This window comes from Danio aesculapii, chromosome 9 (genome assembly GCF_903798145.1).
Source record: "Danio aesculapii chromosome 9, fDanAes4.1, whole genome shotgun sequence".
NCBI classification, from domain to species: domain Eukaryota; kingdom Metazoa; phylum Chordata; class Actinopteri; order Cypriniformes; family Danionidae; genus Danio; species Danio aesculapii.
The window spans coordinates 11,118,186-11,135,374 of NC_079443.1; the positions used below are offsets into that span (position 1 = coordinate 11,118,186).

Below are 17,189 nucleotides of genomic sequence, written 5' to 3' on the forward strand. Positions count from 1 at the left end.
GCCCAGGAGGTAATAGCGAAGAGTGAGAACGGCCCACCTGATCGCCAGGCACTCTTTCTCTATGGTGCTGTACTTAGCCTCACTCTTACTGAGTTTTCGGCTAATGTACAGCACCGGCCGTTCCACTCCTGCCACCTCCTGGGAGAGAACCGCCCCCAGACCCCGATCGGATGCATCCGTCTGTAACAGAAAGGGGAGAGCAAAATCAGGAGCGTGCAATAGTGGCCCCCCGCAAAGTATAGATTTTACCTTTGAGAAGGCCTGTTGACACTGCTCCGACCATTGGACGGTATCTGGTCCCTCCTTTTTAGTGAGATCAGTCAATGAGCTGACGAGGGCCGAATAATTAGGGACAAAACGCCTATAGTATCCCGCCAGCCCCAAAAACTGTCTCACCTCCTTCTTGGTCTTAGGTCTCGGACAGGTGGCAATAGCTGCAGTCTTATCAATTTGGGGCTGCACCTGCCCGTGGCCTAAGTGGAAGCCCAGATACCTTACTTCCACTCGCCCAATTGCGCACTTCCGTGGGTTAGCCGTGAGCCCGGCCCGTCTCAGCGCCGACAATACTGCCCTCAGGTGTTGCATATGCCGCTGCCAGTCATTACTGTAAATGATGATGTCATCTAAATAAGCAGCGGCATATGCCACGTGAGGGCCGAGTATTTTATCCATCAGACGCTGAAACGTTGCCGGTGCCCCGAACAGCCCGAACGGAAGTGTCACGAATTGGTGTAATCCAAACGGCGTTGTGAAAGCCGTTTTTTCGCGGGATATTGGAGTCAAGGGGATCTGCCAATAGCCCTTCGTTAAATCCAAAGTCGAGTAAAATCGAGCAGCACCTAACCGGTCGAGCAACTCGTCAATACGCGGCATTGGATAGGCGTCGAATTTTGACACCGCATTTACCTTGCGATAATCCACACAGAACCGGACCGAGCCGTCAGTCTTGGGTACCAAGACAATCGGGCTGGCCCAGTCGCTGTGGGACTCTTCTACTACTCCCATTTTCAACATATTACTCAATTCTTCCTGAATCACTTTTTTCTTGTGTTCAGGTAGGCGATACGGCCGGGTCCTAACGACCACGCCCGGTTCGGTCTCGATATGGTGCTGAATCAGGTTAGTACGACCGGCCAGGGGTGAGAACACATCAGAGAATTCACGTTGGAGGTGCCGGATATCGAGGAGCTGGCTCGCTGAGAGATGATCCCCTCAGGTGACCAGAGCGCCCGGCCGTTCCCGGCCGGGGCTCTCTGGCCCCAGGTCATCCTCGTTAGTAACGAGCGTAGCCAGCGCCACTTCCTCCGGCTCCCTCCACTGCTTCAGCAGATTAATGTGATAAATCTGACGTGAATCAGCCCTGTCCGAACGAACAACCTCGTAATCGAGATCCCCGACTCGTCGTGTGACCACAAACGGCCCTTGCCACTTGGCGAGTAATTTAGAGCTGGAAGTGGGTAGTAGTACAAGGACTTTATCTCCCTGTGCAAATTTACGTAGTTTAGTGCCCTTGTCATATCGCCGGCGTTGGTCATCCTGAGCCTTAAGCAAATTCTCCGTAGAGAGCCGCCCCAGTGTGTGGAGTTTTGCTCTAAGGTCCAGAATATACTGAATTTCATTTTTACTATTAGAAGGCTCGTCCTCCCAAGCCTCTCTAATGACATCCAAAACCCCTCTGGGCTGTCTGCCATAGAGAAGCTCGAAGGGGGAAAACCCCGTGGAGGCTTGGGGAACCTCCCGCACAGCAAATAACAAGGGCTCTAACCACTTATCCCAATTTTTCGCGTCCTCGTGAACGAATTTACGGATCATTGATTTAAGCGTGCGATTAAACCTTTCCACCAGCCCGTCTGTTTGTGGGTGATAGACGCTGGTGCGAATGGATTTAATGCCCAATAATCCATAAAGTTCGCGCATGGTGCGTGACATGAACGCGGTGCCTTGATCAGTGAGAATCTCCTTGGGGATTCCCACTCGGGAGATTATACGAAACAGAGCTTCCGCAACACTCTTTGCTGAGATGTTACGGAGCGCTACTGCTTCCGGGTAGCGGGTTGCATAATCCACTAGGACTAGTGCAAACCGGTGCCCGCATGCGGATCGCTCTAATGGCCCGATGAGATCCATACCAATTCTCTCGAAGGGCATCTCCATAATTGGTAACGGGCGCAAAGGCGCTTTTGGGGTGGCCGGTGGATTTACCAGCTGACATTCACGGCACGCAGCGCACCATCTGCTAACATCCCCGTGAATGCCCGGCCAAAAGAATCGGGTCATGAGGCGATTTAATGTGGCCGCCTGACCTAAATGTCCAGCCATAGGATTAGCATGAGCCGCCTGGAAAAGCATTTCCCGACGGCACTTTGGTACTAATAATTGGGTAGTATCTTCTTTTGTCTGAGCGTCTTGGGTCACTCGATACACCCTGTCATTAATGATCGCAAAATATGGATAGGAGAGGGGCCGGTCAGGCTGGAGGTTTTCCCCATCTATCACCTGCACTCTTTCGAGTGCATGTCTTAGCGTGTCGTCACGAGACTGCTCCAGGGGAAAGTCTTTACACCGGGAAATTCCCAGCCCTTCCCCTGAGACAGCGCGTGACGTCACCGCTTGGGATTCCCCCAGCTGAGCGACACACCCCCTACCCGGCGATTTCGTCTTCCAAGACACACCCGCACATAAGACCCCTAATAATCTATTAAATCCAGGCCAATTGGTTCCCAGAATTAGCGGGTGTTTGAGGTGCGGGTTAACTGCTACCTCAACGCTATGCTTTTTACCCCGGAATTGAATGTCTATCGCCGTTAGCGGGTAGTGAATTACATCCCCGTGCACACACCTTACCCTTACTGTGCGGCTCGTATCCAATGCCGGGTCTTGAAGCAGGCTTTGGTGGATGGAGGTTTGGTTGCACCCCGAATCCACCAAAGCTTGATATGTACCCCCTTTTATACTCACTGGTATCCGGTATAGCCCGTCGCGACCGGGGGGCGACGATTGGCGTGGCGGGGACCCGAATCAGCGCACTCACCTCCTTCATGGAGCAGATTTTTGGTGTGCTATTCTCGCCCCCGCGGCGCCAATACATCGGCCCAGCCCTTCTCACTATACCCCCAGGGCCAGCAAGACCAACCGATTGAACCGGAGAGAGACCTGGCGCTGTCTGGGGAACCGCCAGGGGTCGTTGCTCCACCCCGCCGTCCGGATATGGACCCGCCCCCCTTGGGACGTTCGGCAGGTCCGCCTCTGTGCACCGCCATCTGGGTGCTGGTGTGGGCGGTCCCCGCAGTCTGGGCCTGGGAACAGGAGGAGAGAGAGGGAGAGGGGGAGAAGAGAGAGAGGTTATTTCGCCGACCCTGGACCTCGCCCCCAGGTGATCCTCCGCCAGCCGGATGGCCGTCTCCAGATCCTCTGGCCGGTGGCACTGGACCCACTCCGATGTTCGGGAGGGGAGGCGGGTGATGAATTGCTCCAGCACCACGGCATCCACCAGCTGGTCGGTGGTCCGGCCATCCTTCACCAGCCATCTGCGGCAGGCGTCACGGAGCTGCTGAGCGAACACGAAGGGCCGGCCACTGGCAGTCAGCTCCATGGAGCGGAAGAGCTGACGCTGCTCTTCCGGATTGCGGCCGGCCCGCTGGAGAACGGCTCGCTTCAGGTGAGCGTACTCCAGGAGATTCTGGGCCGGTAGCTGCTGCACGGCAATTTGGGCTTCGCCTGACAGCAGGGGGATAACTCTTACCGGCCACTCGGCCGGCGGCCAGCCACACGCCTCCGCCAACCTCTCGAAGAGGTCCAGGAACACTTCCGGGTCGTCCTCCGGTGCCATCTTCTGTAGCGAGATGGGAGGGTGGGCGGCAGATGTCGGAGCGGGCCGGATCTCCTGGACCAGCAGACTCCGGATTAGCTTGCGGTCCTCCCGCTGGGCCTCTACGAGGACTTGGAAGCGTCTTTCCAGATTTTTTCTCAGCTCCCCCAGCGCATGGTGTTGTTGTTGGTGGAGGGCCGCGAGCACCTGGATGACTTCCGCACATGGACTGGTAGACGGAGTAACCATTCTGGCAGCAGGGTTTCTTCTTCTTCCCGGGTTTCGGCACCACTGTAGCAAAGTTCGATATTAGGGGAAGAAGAAGACAGGGTCGGCGATTCAGGTAAGCAGTATAGCTTTATTTTTTTAAATGAGTGCACAACACCCGTAGTGTGCGTGTGTGTGTGCTCTCTCCCTCTTCTCCCGGCTGCTCCTTCTGTTCTCCTTAAGAAGGTTGTCTCTCCGGCCCAATCACTAGAATAAACAGGTGTTATTTATTATTTCTGATTGGCCTGCTGATTAGCCGCCGGGCTCCAAGCCTGCTCTCCCCCCTCATTGGGTGTTCGATCATGCTTACCTCTCCACACATAGCTATTCTCTCAATAAAATCTATGTTAGCCATTTAGCAACGAAACTAGAGTCACCGGGTATAAAAAAGCCCAGGCCATGATTTTGAATCTGAGTCTATCGAGAAGTGAATTAGACACGCAAATGAAGTAAACTCAATTTATTCACGCATGCTGCGTCTGGTGTGAAGACAGCATCAGTCACCGTATTATAATGACAAAAAAACAGTTACAGGACTAAGCGGCTGCTGTGGTTTTCTGAGTGGTTGCCAAGGCGTTGCTAGGGTGTTCTGAGTGACTGCTAAGGCATTGCTAGGCGATTGCTATGGTGTTCTAATTAGTTGCTAGGTGTTTGCTAAGGTGTTGCAAGGTGGTTGCTAAAGTGTTCTAGGTCATTGCTAAGGTGTTGCTTGGTGATTGCTAGGGTGTTCTGAGTGGTTGCTAAGGCATTGCTAGGGTGTTCTGAGTGGTTACTAAGGCATTGCTAGGCGATTGCTAGAGTGTTGTAGGTGGTTGCTAAGGCGTTGCTAGGCCATTACTAAGGTGTTCTGAGTGGTTGCTAGGCAGTTGCTAGGGTGTTCTAGGTGGTTGCTAATGTGTTGCTAGGCAGTTGCTAAGGTGTTCTGAGTGGTTGCTGTGGTGTTTTGAGTGGTTGCTAGGCAGTTGCTAACAAATTACCATGGTTTTAGTATGAATTAGCATGTTGATAGCATGTTTTAACATAAATTAGCATGTTGTTATGATGGTTCTAGTATGAACTAGCACGTCGCTAGCATGTTTCTAGTGTAAACTAGCATGTTGTTAGCATAAATTTTGTATGAATTAGCATGTTGCCAGTATGTTTTTAGTATGAATTAGCATGTTGCTAGTATGTCTATAGTATGAATTAGCATGTTGCTAGTATGTTTATATTATGAATTGGCATGTTGCTAGTATGTTTATAGTATGAATTAGCATGTTGCTAGTATGATTAGTATGTTTGTTAGCCTGAATTGGTATGTTGTTAGTATGTCCAATGTAAAGTAAATGGCAGTTTTTTACTATGGAAGACATGGGTCTATGGGGCAATTGCTAAGGTGCCGTAAATGGTTGGTAGGGTGTGGCTAGTAAGTTGAAAGGTCATCAGTGATTGGCAGATAGGTAGTCTGAGTTAAATGAGCCCAACATTAAGTCTGTTTGACTGTCTGGCGCAAAGTTACAAGGGCATAAAGTTTGGTCCAATGTTAAGTCAATGGGACTTTTCCAGTTTCCAGAGTCAGTTTTTGGAAAACCGTAAGTAGGATCAGTTGGAAAAGATATAGCAATCTGAGTCAAACATTTCATAAATATGCTTCTTTTTCATGCTCTAAAGTGACCTGAATTTACTATACAGTTCATACATGTTGCACTGACTCTCTTTTAATGACCTATTATGTCACATTTGATCATTCTGGGATATCGATATGCCCATAAAAGGGAGATGAGGAGCGGGAACTGGCTATCATCTTTCTTCAGAAACTGCTCAGAGGAAGATCCACACAGAATAAGGTACAGTAAAGCTCATTTGGTGGATTGTGTTTTTTTCCTCCAACCGACGGCTTGTTGTTGATGTGATTGGTTGATGACGTCTGATGCTTAACAGATGTTTGAGGAAAAGGAGAGACGGTTGGAACTGATCCAAGAACTGCGCACTACCCACGCTCTACAGAAGGAGGAACAGAACAAAAAGGAGGCGGAAAAACAGGTCACACTCGCCTTGCAGAGACAGAGGGATTTCCAGAATGACAGAGTAAGACGTAAATGCTTCAGATATGACAACAAGCACATACTGTACATTGTGAACTTTGACAGATAAAATTGCATACTCATGTCAAAATACAGTTCTGGAGGTGTTCAGAACATCGCCTCTGCTCAGAGGCAAGCACAGACAGGGCTCTGCACACAGTTAGTTTCTTTTTTTTTTACTAAATGAAATGTTAAATATGTGATGCTAGACCACCAAAACAGCTATTTTTTTTAGATAGTCAACAGAACAAACCATCGTTATACAATAGCTTGTCTAATTACCCTAACCTGCCTAGTTAACCTAATTAACCTAGTTAAGCCTTTAAATGTCACTTTAAGCTGTATAGAAGTGTCTTGAAAAATATCTAGTCAAATATTATTTACTGTCATCATGGCAAAGATAAAATAAATCAGTTATTAGAAATGAGTTATTAAAACTATTATGTTTAGAAGTGTAAAAATCTTCTCTCCGTTAAACAGAAATTGGGGAAAAAATAAACAGGGGGGCTAATAATTCTGACTTCAACTGTATTTATTATCTATAATGAGATATAACAGAAGTTGCTCAACCAATTGCAGTTATGAAACTAAATCGGTTCGTCTCCCAGTTACTGAACTAATTCAATTCTCCTTTTTCTTTGTGTCTTTCTTTCAGGAGGCTCAGATTGAGTCCTTTACTGCTGCTCTGTCTGGGGTAGTGATTGTGGACATGCTGGACTTTCTGTCTAAAGAGCTGGTCAGACTGCAGGAGGAAAGGCGAATCCATGCCTTCACCCTGCTGGCTGAGAGAGACCGGCGTATTCGTGAGGCTGAGGAAAGTGGAAGAAGGCAGATAGAGGAGAGGAGACGCAGAGAGGAGGATGAAATATTCAAACAGGTCAATATTCTTTCTACAAGGTGCAAAAGCACTTCATCATACTCCATATTCAAAAGTTGTTTTTATGCAGCAAGGAAACATTTAATTAATCAAATAGCAAAAATTTCACATAAATTCTGTTTTTTGACTTATCTGTACTAATCAGTTTCAAGCTATATTCATACTGTATGTGTTTATATCAATTTCCTTGACGTCTCTTTCAGTCTGACTACTCTAATTGGGTTTTAGCTTGCCTGACTTTGTCACATGCTGAAACTCTTTACATAAACAAGGTTGCGTTGATGCAAAGTGCAAGTCACACTTTGGAAAATGGTAATATACTGCTATTCGGTTTGGTTCGCAAAACTGTTCAAATGTTGAGACTGGAAGAGACAGAAGCAGGGAATTAAAGAGTTAGTTCACCTATTGCTATTAATTACTTAATCAAATGTTGTTCCAAGGGCTTTATTTTAACAATCTAAGTGTAAAAACTTTAAAAAATAACTTTTGCCATTTTTATGGACAGAAAAATACGGTTTGCGGCGTGGCGCATGGTCTAACAGGGTTGTGCTTATTCTCTTAATGAGCTATGGGTGTGTTTTGAGCATAACATGCATTAAACTAATCAGAGTCTCATCTCCCATTCCCTTCAAAAGTCAGTTGCGTCACGCCATGGCGCATTTGCGATCTACGTGGCGGACTTTGTAAGTGGAAAAACTGAACGTTTCACTAGCGAGAAAACAGTTTAAACAGACCATCTGCAGCACAAGAATAAAGAATGAGCCTCCTCCATCCCGCCTCTTTACTTTACTTTTATTCTTTACTTCAATCCTTTACTTTCATGGTAAGGAAACGGTGGAAACTCACAGCACTGAAGATTTCCATTAGTCTACATATTTAATTTTGTTTGTTCAGTGTAAAGATTTGTTTAAAAACTATTTCTAAATTCTGTTTTATTTTCCAGCAAATTAGTAAATGAACAATAATAATGAAGTGTAGTCAAAAAACTGAGTTATATCCAAACACATGTCCTATTCTTATGCCCCATATAGTGATGCATACATCTCCAAAACCCGACAGCTAGACAAATCTAAAATTGTTTTTATTAAAACAAATATAAATATGAATATAATAAATAACACTGCTAATAATAATAACTACAAACCACAAAGTGGTGCAAATGGATTTGCTGTTTAAACAATGTGGCACAAAACGTAAAAAAATTAGGGTTGCTAGGGTCGATCTGAAAATAGGAACAAATCGTGCCATACACGTATTGCGCCTTATTGCGCCAAGTGTATGATAGGGCCCCAATTGTCAAAGACCTTTGATCATTATCGGAACACAAATTAAGAAATTTTAGATGAAATCCGAGAGTTCCCTCAGTCTCCATAGACAACAACAGTCCCAAGATGTTCAAAGTCTAGAAAGGAAGTCAAAAACATTGTCAAAACATCACATGTGGCTCAAGTGTTATCAACTAGTAATCAGCCGTTTTTTTGGCACACAAAATTATTTGTTGCTGTTTCTTGCCTTAGGCCTACCAACACAACATCACTGCCATAAAAACTAATGGAGATAATGGGTCAGAGGTTGCTACGGTGAAATAAATCACCAACTATTGCAGCATATGTTTTATGCAGCGGATGCCCTTCCAGCCACAACCTAGTACTAGGAAAAACCCATACACTCTTACATTCACACACACACACACACACACACACACGCACACACACACACACACACACACACACACACACACACATGCACTATGCCCAATTTAGTTCATCCAATTCACGGATAGCGCATGTCCTTGGACTGCGGGGGAAACCGGAGCACCCGGAGGAAACCCATGCAAACACAGGGAGAACATACAAACTCCACACAGAAATGCAAATTGGCCCAGCCGAGACTCGAACCAGCGACCTTTTTGCTGTGAAGTGACAGTGCTAACCATTGAGCTACCGTGCCACACACAAAAACTTTACACTTTAAAAAAAAACTTTCTAGCTGCCTTTTGCCTGGGTGGAGATTGAAGTCGCTAGTGGGCGTTCCGACCATGAAGTTGCTTTTTGATTAAATTAACTGACAGCGATCCAGTTTTCTTACTGCTGAAAATAAATGAAGAGTTCAGATGCAAAACCCTCTAAATCCATCAGACCTCTTATATTGTAAATGAGCAGTTTCTATCAGGCTCCTCTGGTTAGGTTCAGAAGTTTCATTTTATTTGTAATGATAAGGTTATTATTTTATTTTTTTCGTAAATGTCACTATACTTTTTTTTAACAAGGTAAATTTACCTACACAAACCACCTAAAATAAAAAATACATCTGTCTAGGAAGTGGCGGTTCTTTCTATTGTGATAACCCCTGATAAACCAGGGACTAAGCAGAAGGAAAATGAATAAATGAAATCTGTCAAGTGCATTAATGAATAACATTAAAATGAAATCTTAACAATCTGTTGTCATTTCTGATATTTGGGATTTGATTTGTATTTAATGTAAGTAGAACAATGTAAACAAGCTTGTTAGATTCAAATAATGTACTGTAAAACATTGTGAAACATCAATATCTGTGCAATGGCCATTACTAAAAAAAAAGAATAATTTATTGAAGTAATATAAATAATGTATAGTTTTATACTTTATATTTATCTTTTAAAACATAGCTTGCATTAGCAAAAAAAAAAAAAACAAGGTAGGCCTACTGTGCAAAAAATAGGATGTCTCTCAGAACCTGTCATTTATTCATCCTCACTATACTTAAGATCTTGGTCTCTATTTCGTCTCTTGTTTATTCTCATAGCATCCATGCAGAAAAAAAGAACAGCATCTCAACTTCATCTTTCGTGAAATGGAGTTGCCATTTAATGTATAGTAAATCAGACTTATTCAAAGTAGCCCCAATGCGCAAACAAACGTTATGAATGCATGCTACACTTCCAACTGTACAGTGTGTTTTCTGTTTCTTATAATGCAGAGTTTTGAGGTAAGGGACGTTTTTATTTGCCATTCACTGACAGTCGAACAGGCTCATGCAGCTCATCAAACTCTTTTAAAATTGAAATCATAAGCGGAATAAAACAATCTCCCCATAAAAGCCGGCATATCAGTGCGCTGCTACATTAAAAACATATGATTTGATTCGCACCCTCTTATTGGTTCTCGGCATATATCAGCTTTTGCTGTCAAAGGAAAATGGTGTTTGGCGGCTTTTGCAATCAAACAGTTATTTCTGAATGTACTGACACTGTGATTTAAATGATTTCAAACAAAACTATTTGTTGAACATGTAGTACGTGCCTAAATCATTCACTCAGTGCCATTATCTCATTTTTGTCGGAAATGGCGTTTAGCGGTTTTTGCATCTGAACTCTTCAAATATTGTTATGAACAAAAAAAAGTATGTGCTCCGTGATTTTGGCTATTCTTCTACTGCAAACGCAGGTCTGTGTAGGTCTACAGCACAGAGAAATCTGAGAGAAGATTATGGGAGCTCTAAACTACCTGACAAAAGTCTTGTTGTCGATCCCAGCTCCCAGTAAGAGCGAAAAATACTAACTTGACTTCTAGTTGATTCTAGATTTTTCTGATGAATCATCTGTTGAACTGCATCGCAATGATATCAAATACTTATTGGAACCTGCATAAACCCAACATTCTCACAGAAATCAATTTAGTAAAGGAAAAATCATGGTTTGAGGTGACATTCAGTATAGGGGTGTGAGAGAGATCTGCAGAGTGTATGACAACATCAACAGCCTGAGGTGTCCTCCACATCAAAGTTCCTGGAAGCAAAGAAGATCAAGTTGCTTCAGGATTGGCCAGCCCAGTAACCAGAAATGAACATTATTGAGCATGTCTGGTATAAGATGAAGGAGGAGGTATTGAAGATGAATCAAAAGAATCTTGATGAACTCTGGGAGTCCTGCAAGAATGTTTTCTTTGCCATTTCAGATGACTTTATTAATAAGTTATTTGAGTCATTGCAGAGATGTATGAATGCAGTCCTCCAAACTCAAGGGAGTCATACACAATATTAATTCTTTTTCCACAGCACCGTGACTGTTTTTTCTATACTGTACATTATTTCTGTTAAGTGACAAGACTTTTGTCTAAGCAAAGTCAAACCTTACTGTCCTAATTGAATCAATAAAAATCAAGACATGATTATAATCTAGAGGCCTTTGCGTTTCATAAGCGACTTCTGATACCAAATGATCAGCTAGAAGTTTTTATTTGTTGTTCCTAAAACTTGGATAGACGATAAGACTTTTGTCAGGTAGTGTACTAATGCTCAAATCAACTATCGCTCACAAAAGTCCCTTTTCATTTGAATAAAGTTGAAGGATTCTTAACGTTGTTGCATTGCTCAACACACCCACATCCGGTCACCAAGGGTTGTGGTTGTTTGCATAGCCAGAGTTTGCCGGAAGTAGCTAGCTCTCAACAGCCGCTTTTTATTTGTTTATATACAGTACTTATCAATTGGTTAGTTGGCAGAGCACATTGACAGCATTCTCCACTAAGTTCACAAAACAATCAAAAATCTCCTCGAGAATATTTGTCCTAATCATATAGTGCACATTCTCATACTGTACAGCAGCCAGGATGTCTGCTGTCTTCTTTTTCTATCAGAGATCTCATGTCTGTCTGTATGTATTTGATATCAGGTGGTCAGAGTACATCAGGACACAGTAGACATGTACCTGGAGGATGTCATCCTGACCTCCATTAATCAGACAGCTGATGCTCAGGCCAGAGAAGAGCTTCACCGCAAGGCAGAGGAGCTGAACAACATCACCTATGCCATGGAGGAGACGTACGTCCTACTCTCAAATCCAATGATATCCAATCAAATGATTCTGAAGATCACAGACTAAATTTCTTATGATTACTTAAAACCACAATTCAAATCTTGGTAGTCTTTTCAGAAGGGTAAAAACTTTTGAAATGACCAAAAGAGAGCACTTTACTGAATCTCCCTAAAGAAAAACAATACAAAAATGCAGTGTTTAGATATCAGTGTATTTTAAAGATCCACTTCTTGCACTTAAGACATGTAAGATGTGTGACATTGACATTCTCAGAGGTTTTATAATATTTGAGATCACTGGTGAGCTGCAAAGGATTTCTGAGTCACATGAAAACAGTGAAGACTTGAAGGATTTTAAAATGTTTTTTTTTTTTATCCATACGTAATGTCCTTGAGGGTTCAGTGATGAAGATACATGATAAACAACAGTCCAATAAAAATATTGAATGTAAGGTGTACATAATATGGTCCACTTCTGCTTTCAAATATTTGTCACTTCTGCTTTGTCTATGAAAAGACTTCCACCATTTGTGCTTTGCCAGTTCAAAACTGTAACATTTGAACTTTTGTATTCTGGAAAAATGCATAGAAACACAGTTACAACTTAAGAAACTATACGCAGTCCATGTCTGTACAGTGCTCACCTCAATAAATAATAAAGTATGGTTGCAGATGTGTCATCACAGCCATGAAAGGTCACCAGAATCAGGTCCTGCAGGCATATAATAAACTAATAAACACTGAAAGACCAAGTTTCAGAGATCATTGTTTCGTGTCCTTCAACCATTGACCATGTTAGAGCATTTCCTTTTTCATAAACAGAAAGAATGAGCTGTAATTGCCCATGTTGTGCCTTTCTTTGCTCCATGTGTACGTGCAGGATGAACAGTCAGCAGTCTGAAGAGATTGTGGCAGAACTCGTCTACAGATTCCTCATTCCTGAGGTCCAGAAGATGGATTTCAGAGAACGAGGTGGGTTATTCAATCAAGGCAGATAATCAGTCAAATTCCTGCTTATTACAGACCAAGCCTAATGCCATTATCTATTCACCCTTGTGCCATTTAATAGAAGTATGATGTTGTTTTACTGTGGGACTCAAAATGATTTGAAGGTAGATGATTATTTAAAGTTTTTCTTTAAGAGTATTTGCTTTATTATATGTCTAAGATCAGATCAGAACTGAAATTGAATTCTCAAAACTACTTATTCAACTTATCATTTTATCACCTGTACATATTATAAAAGCTTGTGAGTGCTTTGTTCATGAACTCTCAGAAATAAACATTTGTAACTTAAGGCTCCATATTGGTAACTTAAAAGCAACTTTTGAACTTTTAAGTACTATGCTCCAATGAGGTATCAATATGGATTTAGTGTGTACCTTTGGAAAATATACATATTTTCATGTGACATCTTTTGCTCATGTTGAATTATATTGCACTAGCTATCTTATAAATATTCTTCTAATAGTCAGTTGGCTGACTCGACCCCACATGGGGTCAGATGTAATGATGAGCTGCAGTCAATGTGAGATCAAGTCATGAGCTGAATGGTCATTATGTTTAGGAGCTCAACAGAAATGTCTGTGATTGGCTAGAATTGGTCACCGATGCATTCACTTCACCTTGAGACAACTGTGACACTTGCACAACTGTGCAGATGTACGAGCGATCGATAATCTGACACTTTCAAATGCTCCTTTGAACACTTTCAGAGAGATTTGAAATGCTGTATGTCATTGAGGTCATCATTCCACAAGCAGGCAATAGTGTTCGACTCTTTCTGCATGCTCAACATTTCATTGGCTATGGTTTGATGACTTGACAGAGCTGTTGGGTGAGAAAATTGTAGACAGATCATATAGTGTGGGAACCCCACTATGGCCAATTTAGTTTAATTTAACATATATTGCAGGTCTTTGAAATGTGGTTGAAACCAGACCACCTAGAGGAAACCTATGCCAACAAAAGGAGAACATGCAAACTCCATACAGAAATGCAACCTGTACCAGCAAGCTCATTGCTGTGAGGCAACTGCATCATAAACTGTTACTACTTGTCTTGTTATTTATTTAAGCAATTTAATTATATTTTTAAATGATAATATAAGGTATATAATAACTTTTGTTTTCAGGTTGCATTTTGATATTTAAGGCTATGAAATTTCCATTTATTCATTTATTCATTAATTTTCTTTTTGGCTTAGTCCCTTTATTTATCTGGGGTCACCACACTTAATGAACCGCTAACTTTTCCAGCAAATGTTTACGCAGCGGATGCCCTTCGAGCTGCAACCAATCACTGGGAAACAGCCATATACACTCACTCAACACACATACAATAAAGTCATATTTAGCATACCCGATTCACCTGTACCGCATGTCTTTGGACTTGTGGGGGAAACTGGAGCACCCAGAGGAAATCCACGTGAACACAGGGAGAACATGCAAACTCCATACAGAAATGCCAAATAGCAGCATAGCCTAAAAAACATAACATCATAATTGTACCTGCAGTGCTGAAGCTCCCCTTCAGTCAGTGATTCCTAGATATACAAGAAAACAAATAGAGGAAATAGCTAGCTCACCAATCAATTGGCAGGGCCAGTCCCTGTGGACCTCTCACTCCTCCACCGTGCACCCTGCCCAGGCTTCAGAAGAGAGTGTAGGTTCATTCTCTGGGATGACTGTGCTCTCGTTTGATGACTCCAGTGAACAGATGTCCATCGGGCAGGATGCTTCTGCCCTGCATGTGATGGCCACATACCAACCATACCAGGTTCAAGCCTTAGCCAAACAGCACATGGGCAGTCCTTCTCCAGCAGTCATGCATTGCATCTGCACAGTGACTGACTTCACTCTAATAACCACCAAGTCAGCCACTTGTGTCCTAGGGAAGGCCACGTTCATAGTCCAGGAACGGCACCTCTGGCTGAACCTGGCAGATTCTTGCTTCCTTGATGCCACCATATTCCAGGCCGGCATGTTCAGTGACATTGTTAGGGAAGTTACTCAGGAGTTTTCGGCAATGGTACCATTTGCACCGGCTGCTTCCAACTGAGGGCATCCTACTGTGGCTTCCAAATCTACTCTGCTCACACAGCCTGCAACATCAGCCCAGCAGGCATGTCTAGCCTGCCACAATGTACAACTAGGTCTGGTAAATCAACTGCAAAGTATGTCTCCCAGAGAAGATGGAAGCTGCTCTTTTATTCCCAAATTGTAATTTCCCTTGAAAACTCGAGTGTTGCTAGTCTGGGATGCACTGCCTTTCCAGCTTGCAAACTTAACACAGTTTGCCACAGACACTCCTTTCTCTCACACTTCCTGTCTCTCTGTTGGATTCTGGTAGCATTTGCATTTCACTATTGTCAACAACACAGCCACCCCTGTCTTTCTTGAGGAGATTGCTGTTCTCCTGGCTAAGGATTCAATCGAGTCAGTCTCTCCAGGTGAGATTAAATGTGGGTTTTACAGCCCATATGTTATTGTACCCAGGAAGAGTGGTAGGTCACATCCAATTTAAGATCTGTGATCCTGGATTCACAGACTGTTTCTACAGTTTGTGTTCGAGGGGCGGCCATTGCAAATATCTTGATAACTGGCTGATTTAGCACAATCTTTGGATCAGTTGATAATGCACAGAGACATGTTGCTCAGGCAGCTCAACCTGTTGGGGCTTCAGGTAAACCGAGAGAAGAGCATCTCTTATCTTGGGATGCAGCTGAACTCGATCTCCATGATGGCATGTTTTACCAGCATGACCAGGTCAGTGCTAGCATGTTTGAAGCTATAGAACAGGAAAAAAGTGTTCCAACTAAAACTTTTTCAGAAGCTTCTGGAGCATATGCCATCTGCAACAGCGATTAAGCCACTCATATTGTTGCAGATGAGACCACTTCAGTGCTCACTTCAGGATTGAGTCCCTGAATGGGCATATCAAGTGGGGACACTGGTTAGACATTACTTAGCTGTGTTGCTGCACCATCCATGAGGGAACTTGTTTGTTCATGGGCCAGCATGCCCATGCATGCAATGAACATGTCGCTGCAGATTCATGGATTGAACCTCGGCTACATTGGCATATCTATAGAGCTGGAGTTGTTGGAAGTGTTTCTCATGCTCCACCAATTCAGATTGATGCTGGAGAAAAAACACATGCTGGTCTGGATGATTGGCATGGTAGTAACTTACATCAACCACCAGGAGACTATACGCTTTATACATGGCTGAAATCCTGGGCAAGCTCAACCGTGCAGCTGACAAGCACTCATGGCAGCTCACTCTCCACCCGAGTCTGATCCAGCTGATCAGGCCACATTTCAGAGAGGTCCAGGTTGACCTGTTTGCAAAATCCACCCATTGCTAGTTGTTTAGTTTTGTAGTTGTAGAGAGTTCCTCCAAGACCCCATCACCTGACTCTTTGGAGGAGACTGTCTCATTACTGACCCATTATCTGACATGCCTGTTTGGTCAACCCCATTCTAGGAATAGGTGGCAGCTATGCGTGACCCCCACTCAATGATCCCATATGCATCAGTCAGCCATGGTGATTTCCCCTCCATAGGTGAACCTGCATCTTCCCTACCAGATAGCCGTCTTACATATGTAATGCTGTCACTAAGATCTTAAAACGTTTAAATATTCCTATATTCTGGTCTCTTCACATTTACTCATGCACACACTAGGCTCAATTCATTTATCATACTTTAAGCTTGACATCACAGCTTGATCAAAATATACAGTATTTCTTAGTGATTTTATAAAACTGATTGATCTAATACTTTACAATCTACAAAATTAGTGAAGTTCAAGATTTCCTTGACTATTGACAGTTTATTTAGCATTTAATGATTTATTTTAAAGAGAACCAGTATAATACATTTTACTCAGCATGACAGACAATTGATAATGTAAGAAACAGTGAGCAATTGTACATAATCCACAGCATGAATGTACCAAGGCATTAGCAATTTGTTCAGAAGTTTGAGAAATTGCTTTTATGATATTGCTCTGATCTGAGGAATGTGCCTGGGGTGTGACTGAGAAAAACCCATAAAACATCTACACAATTGTTAATTGCATGAGTCATTCAATTCAAAATGGTAGAATTAGTTGTCCAAATTTGTCAGAAACATACTGGTTTTGCACATTAAAATTTCAGTGTGTAAATTTGTATTGCTGAATGCAATGTGCCATATGCATTTGTCATCAAATCTGTAGAGATTTTTTGCATCAGGAAATGGAAACTGACATAGTACACTGTTGTACTAACAACATTGCTAAACCTTTTGACTGTTTTTTTTTTCATGTTTATGACAAAAATATTTGTCATTCTAATGCCAGTGATATGTTCATTGTCATAAGAAGTAAGTTTG

At 43.0% G+C, this 17,189-nt stretch overlaps 1 protein-coding gene across 1 annotated transcript in view; it reads left to right on the forward strand.

The window, feature by feature from the left end:
* Positions 1-17,189, forward strand: part of cfap91 (cilia and flagella associated protein 91) — a 66,801-nt gene that overhangs the window by 36,060 nt on the left and 13,552 nt on the right. The window contains exons 12-16 of the mRNA XM_056465653.1: positions 5,830-5,901; positions 5,996-6,142; positions 6,794-7,015; positions 11,670-11,818; positions 12,693-12,784. Of these exons, the coding sequence (XP_056321628.1) occupies positions 5,830-5,901; positions 5,996-6,142; positions 6,794-7,015; positions 11,670-11,818; positions 12,693-12,784 (682 nt within the window). The remainder of the gene's footprint in view (positions 1-5,829; positions 5,902-5,995; positions 6,143-6,793; positions 7,016-11,669; positions 11,819-12,692; positions 12,785-17,189) is intronic.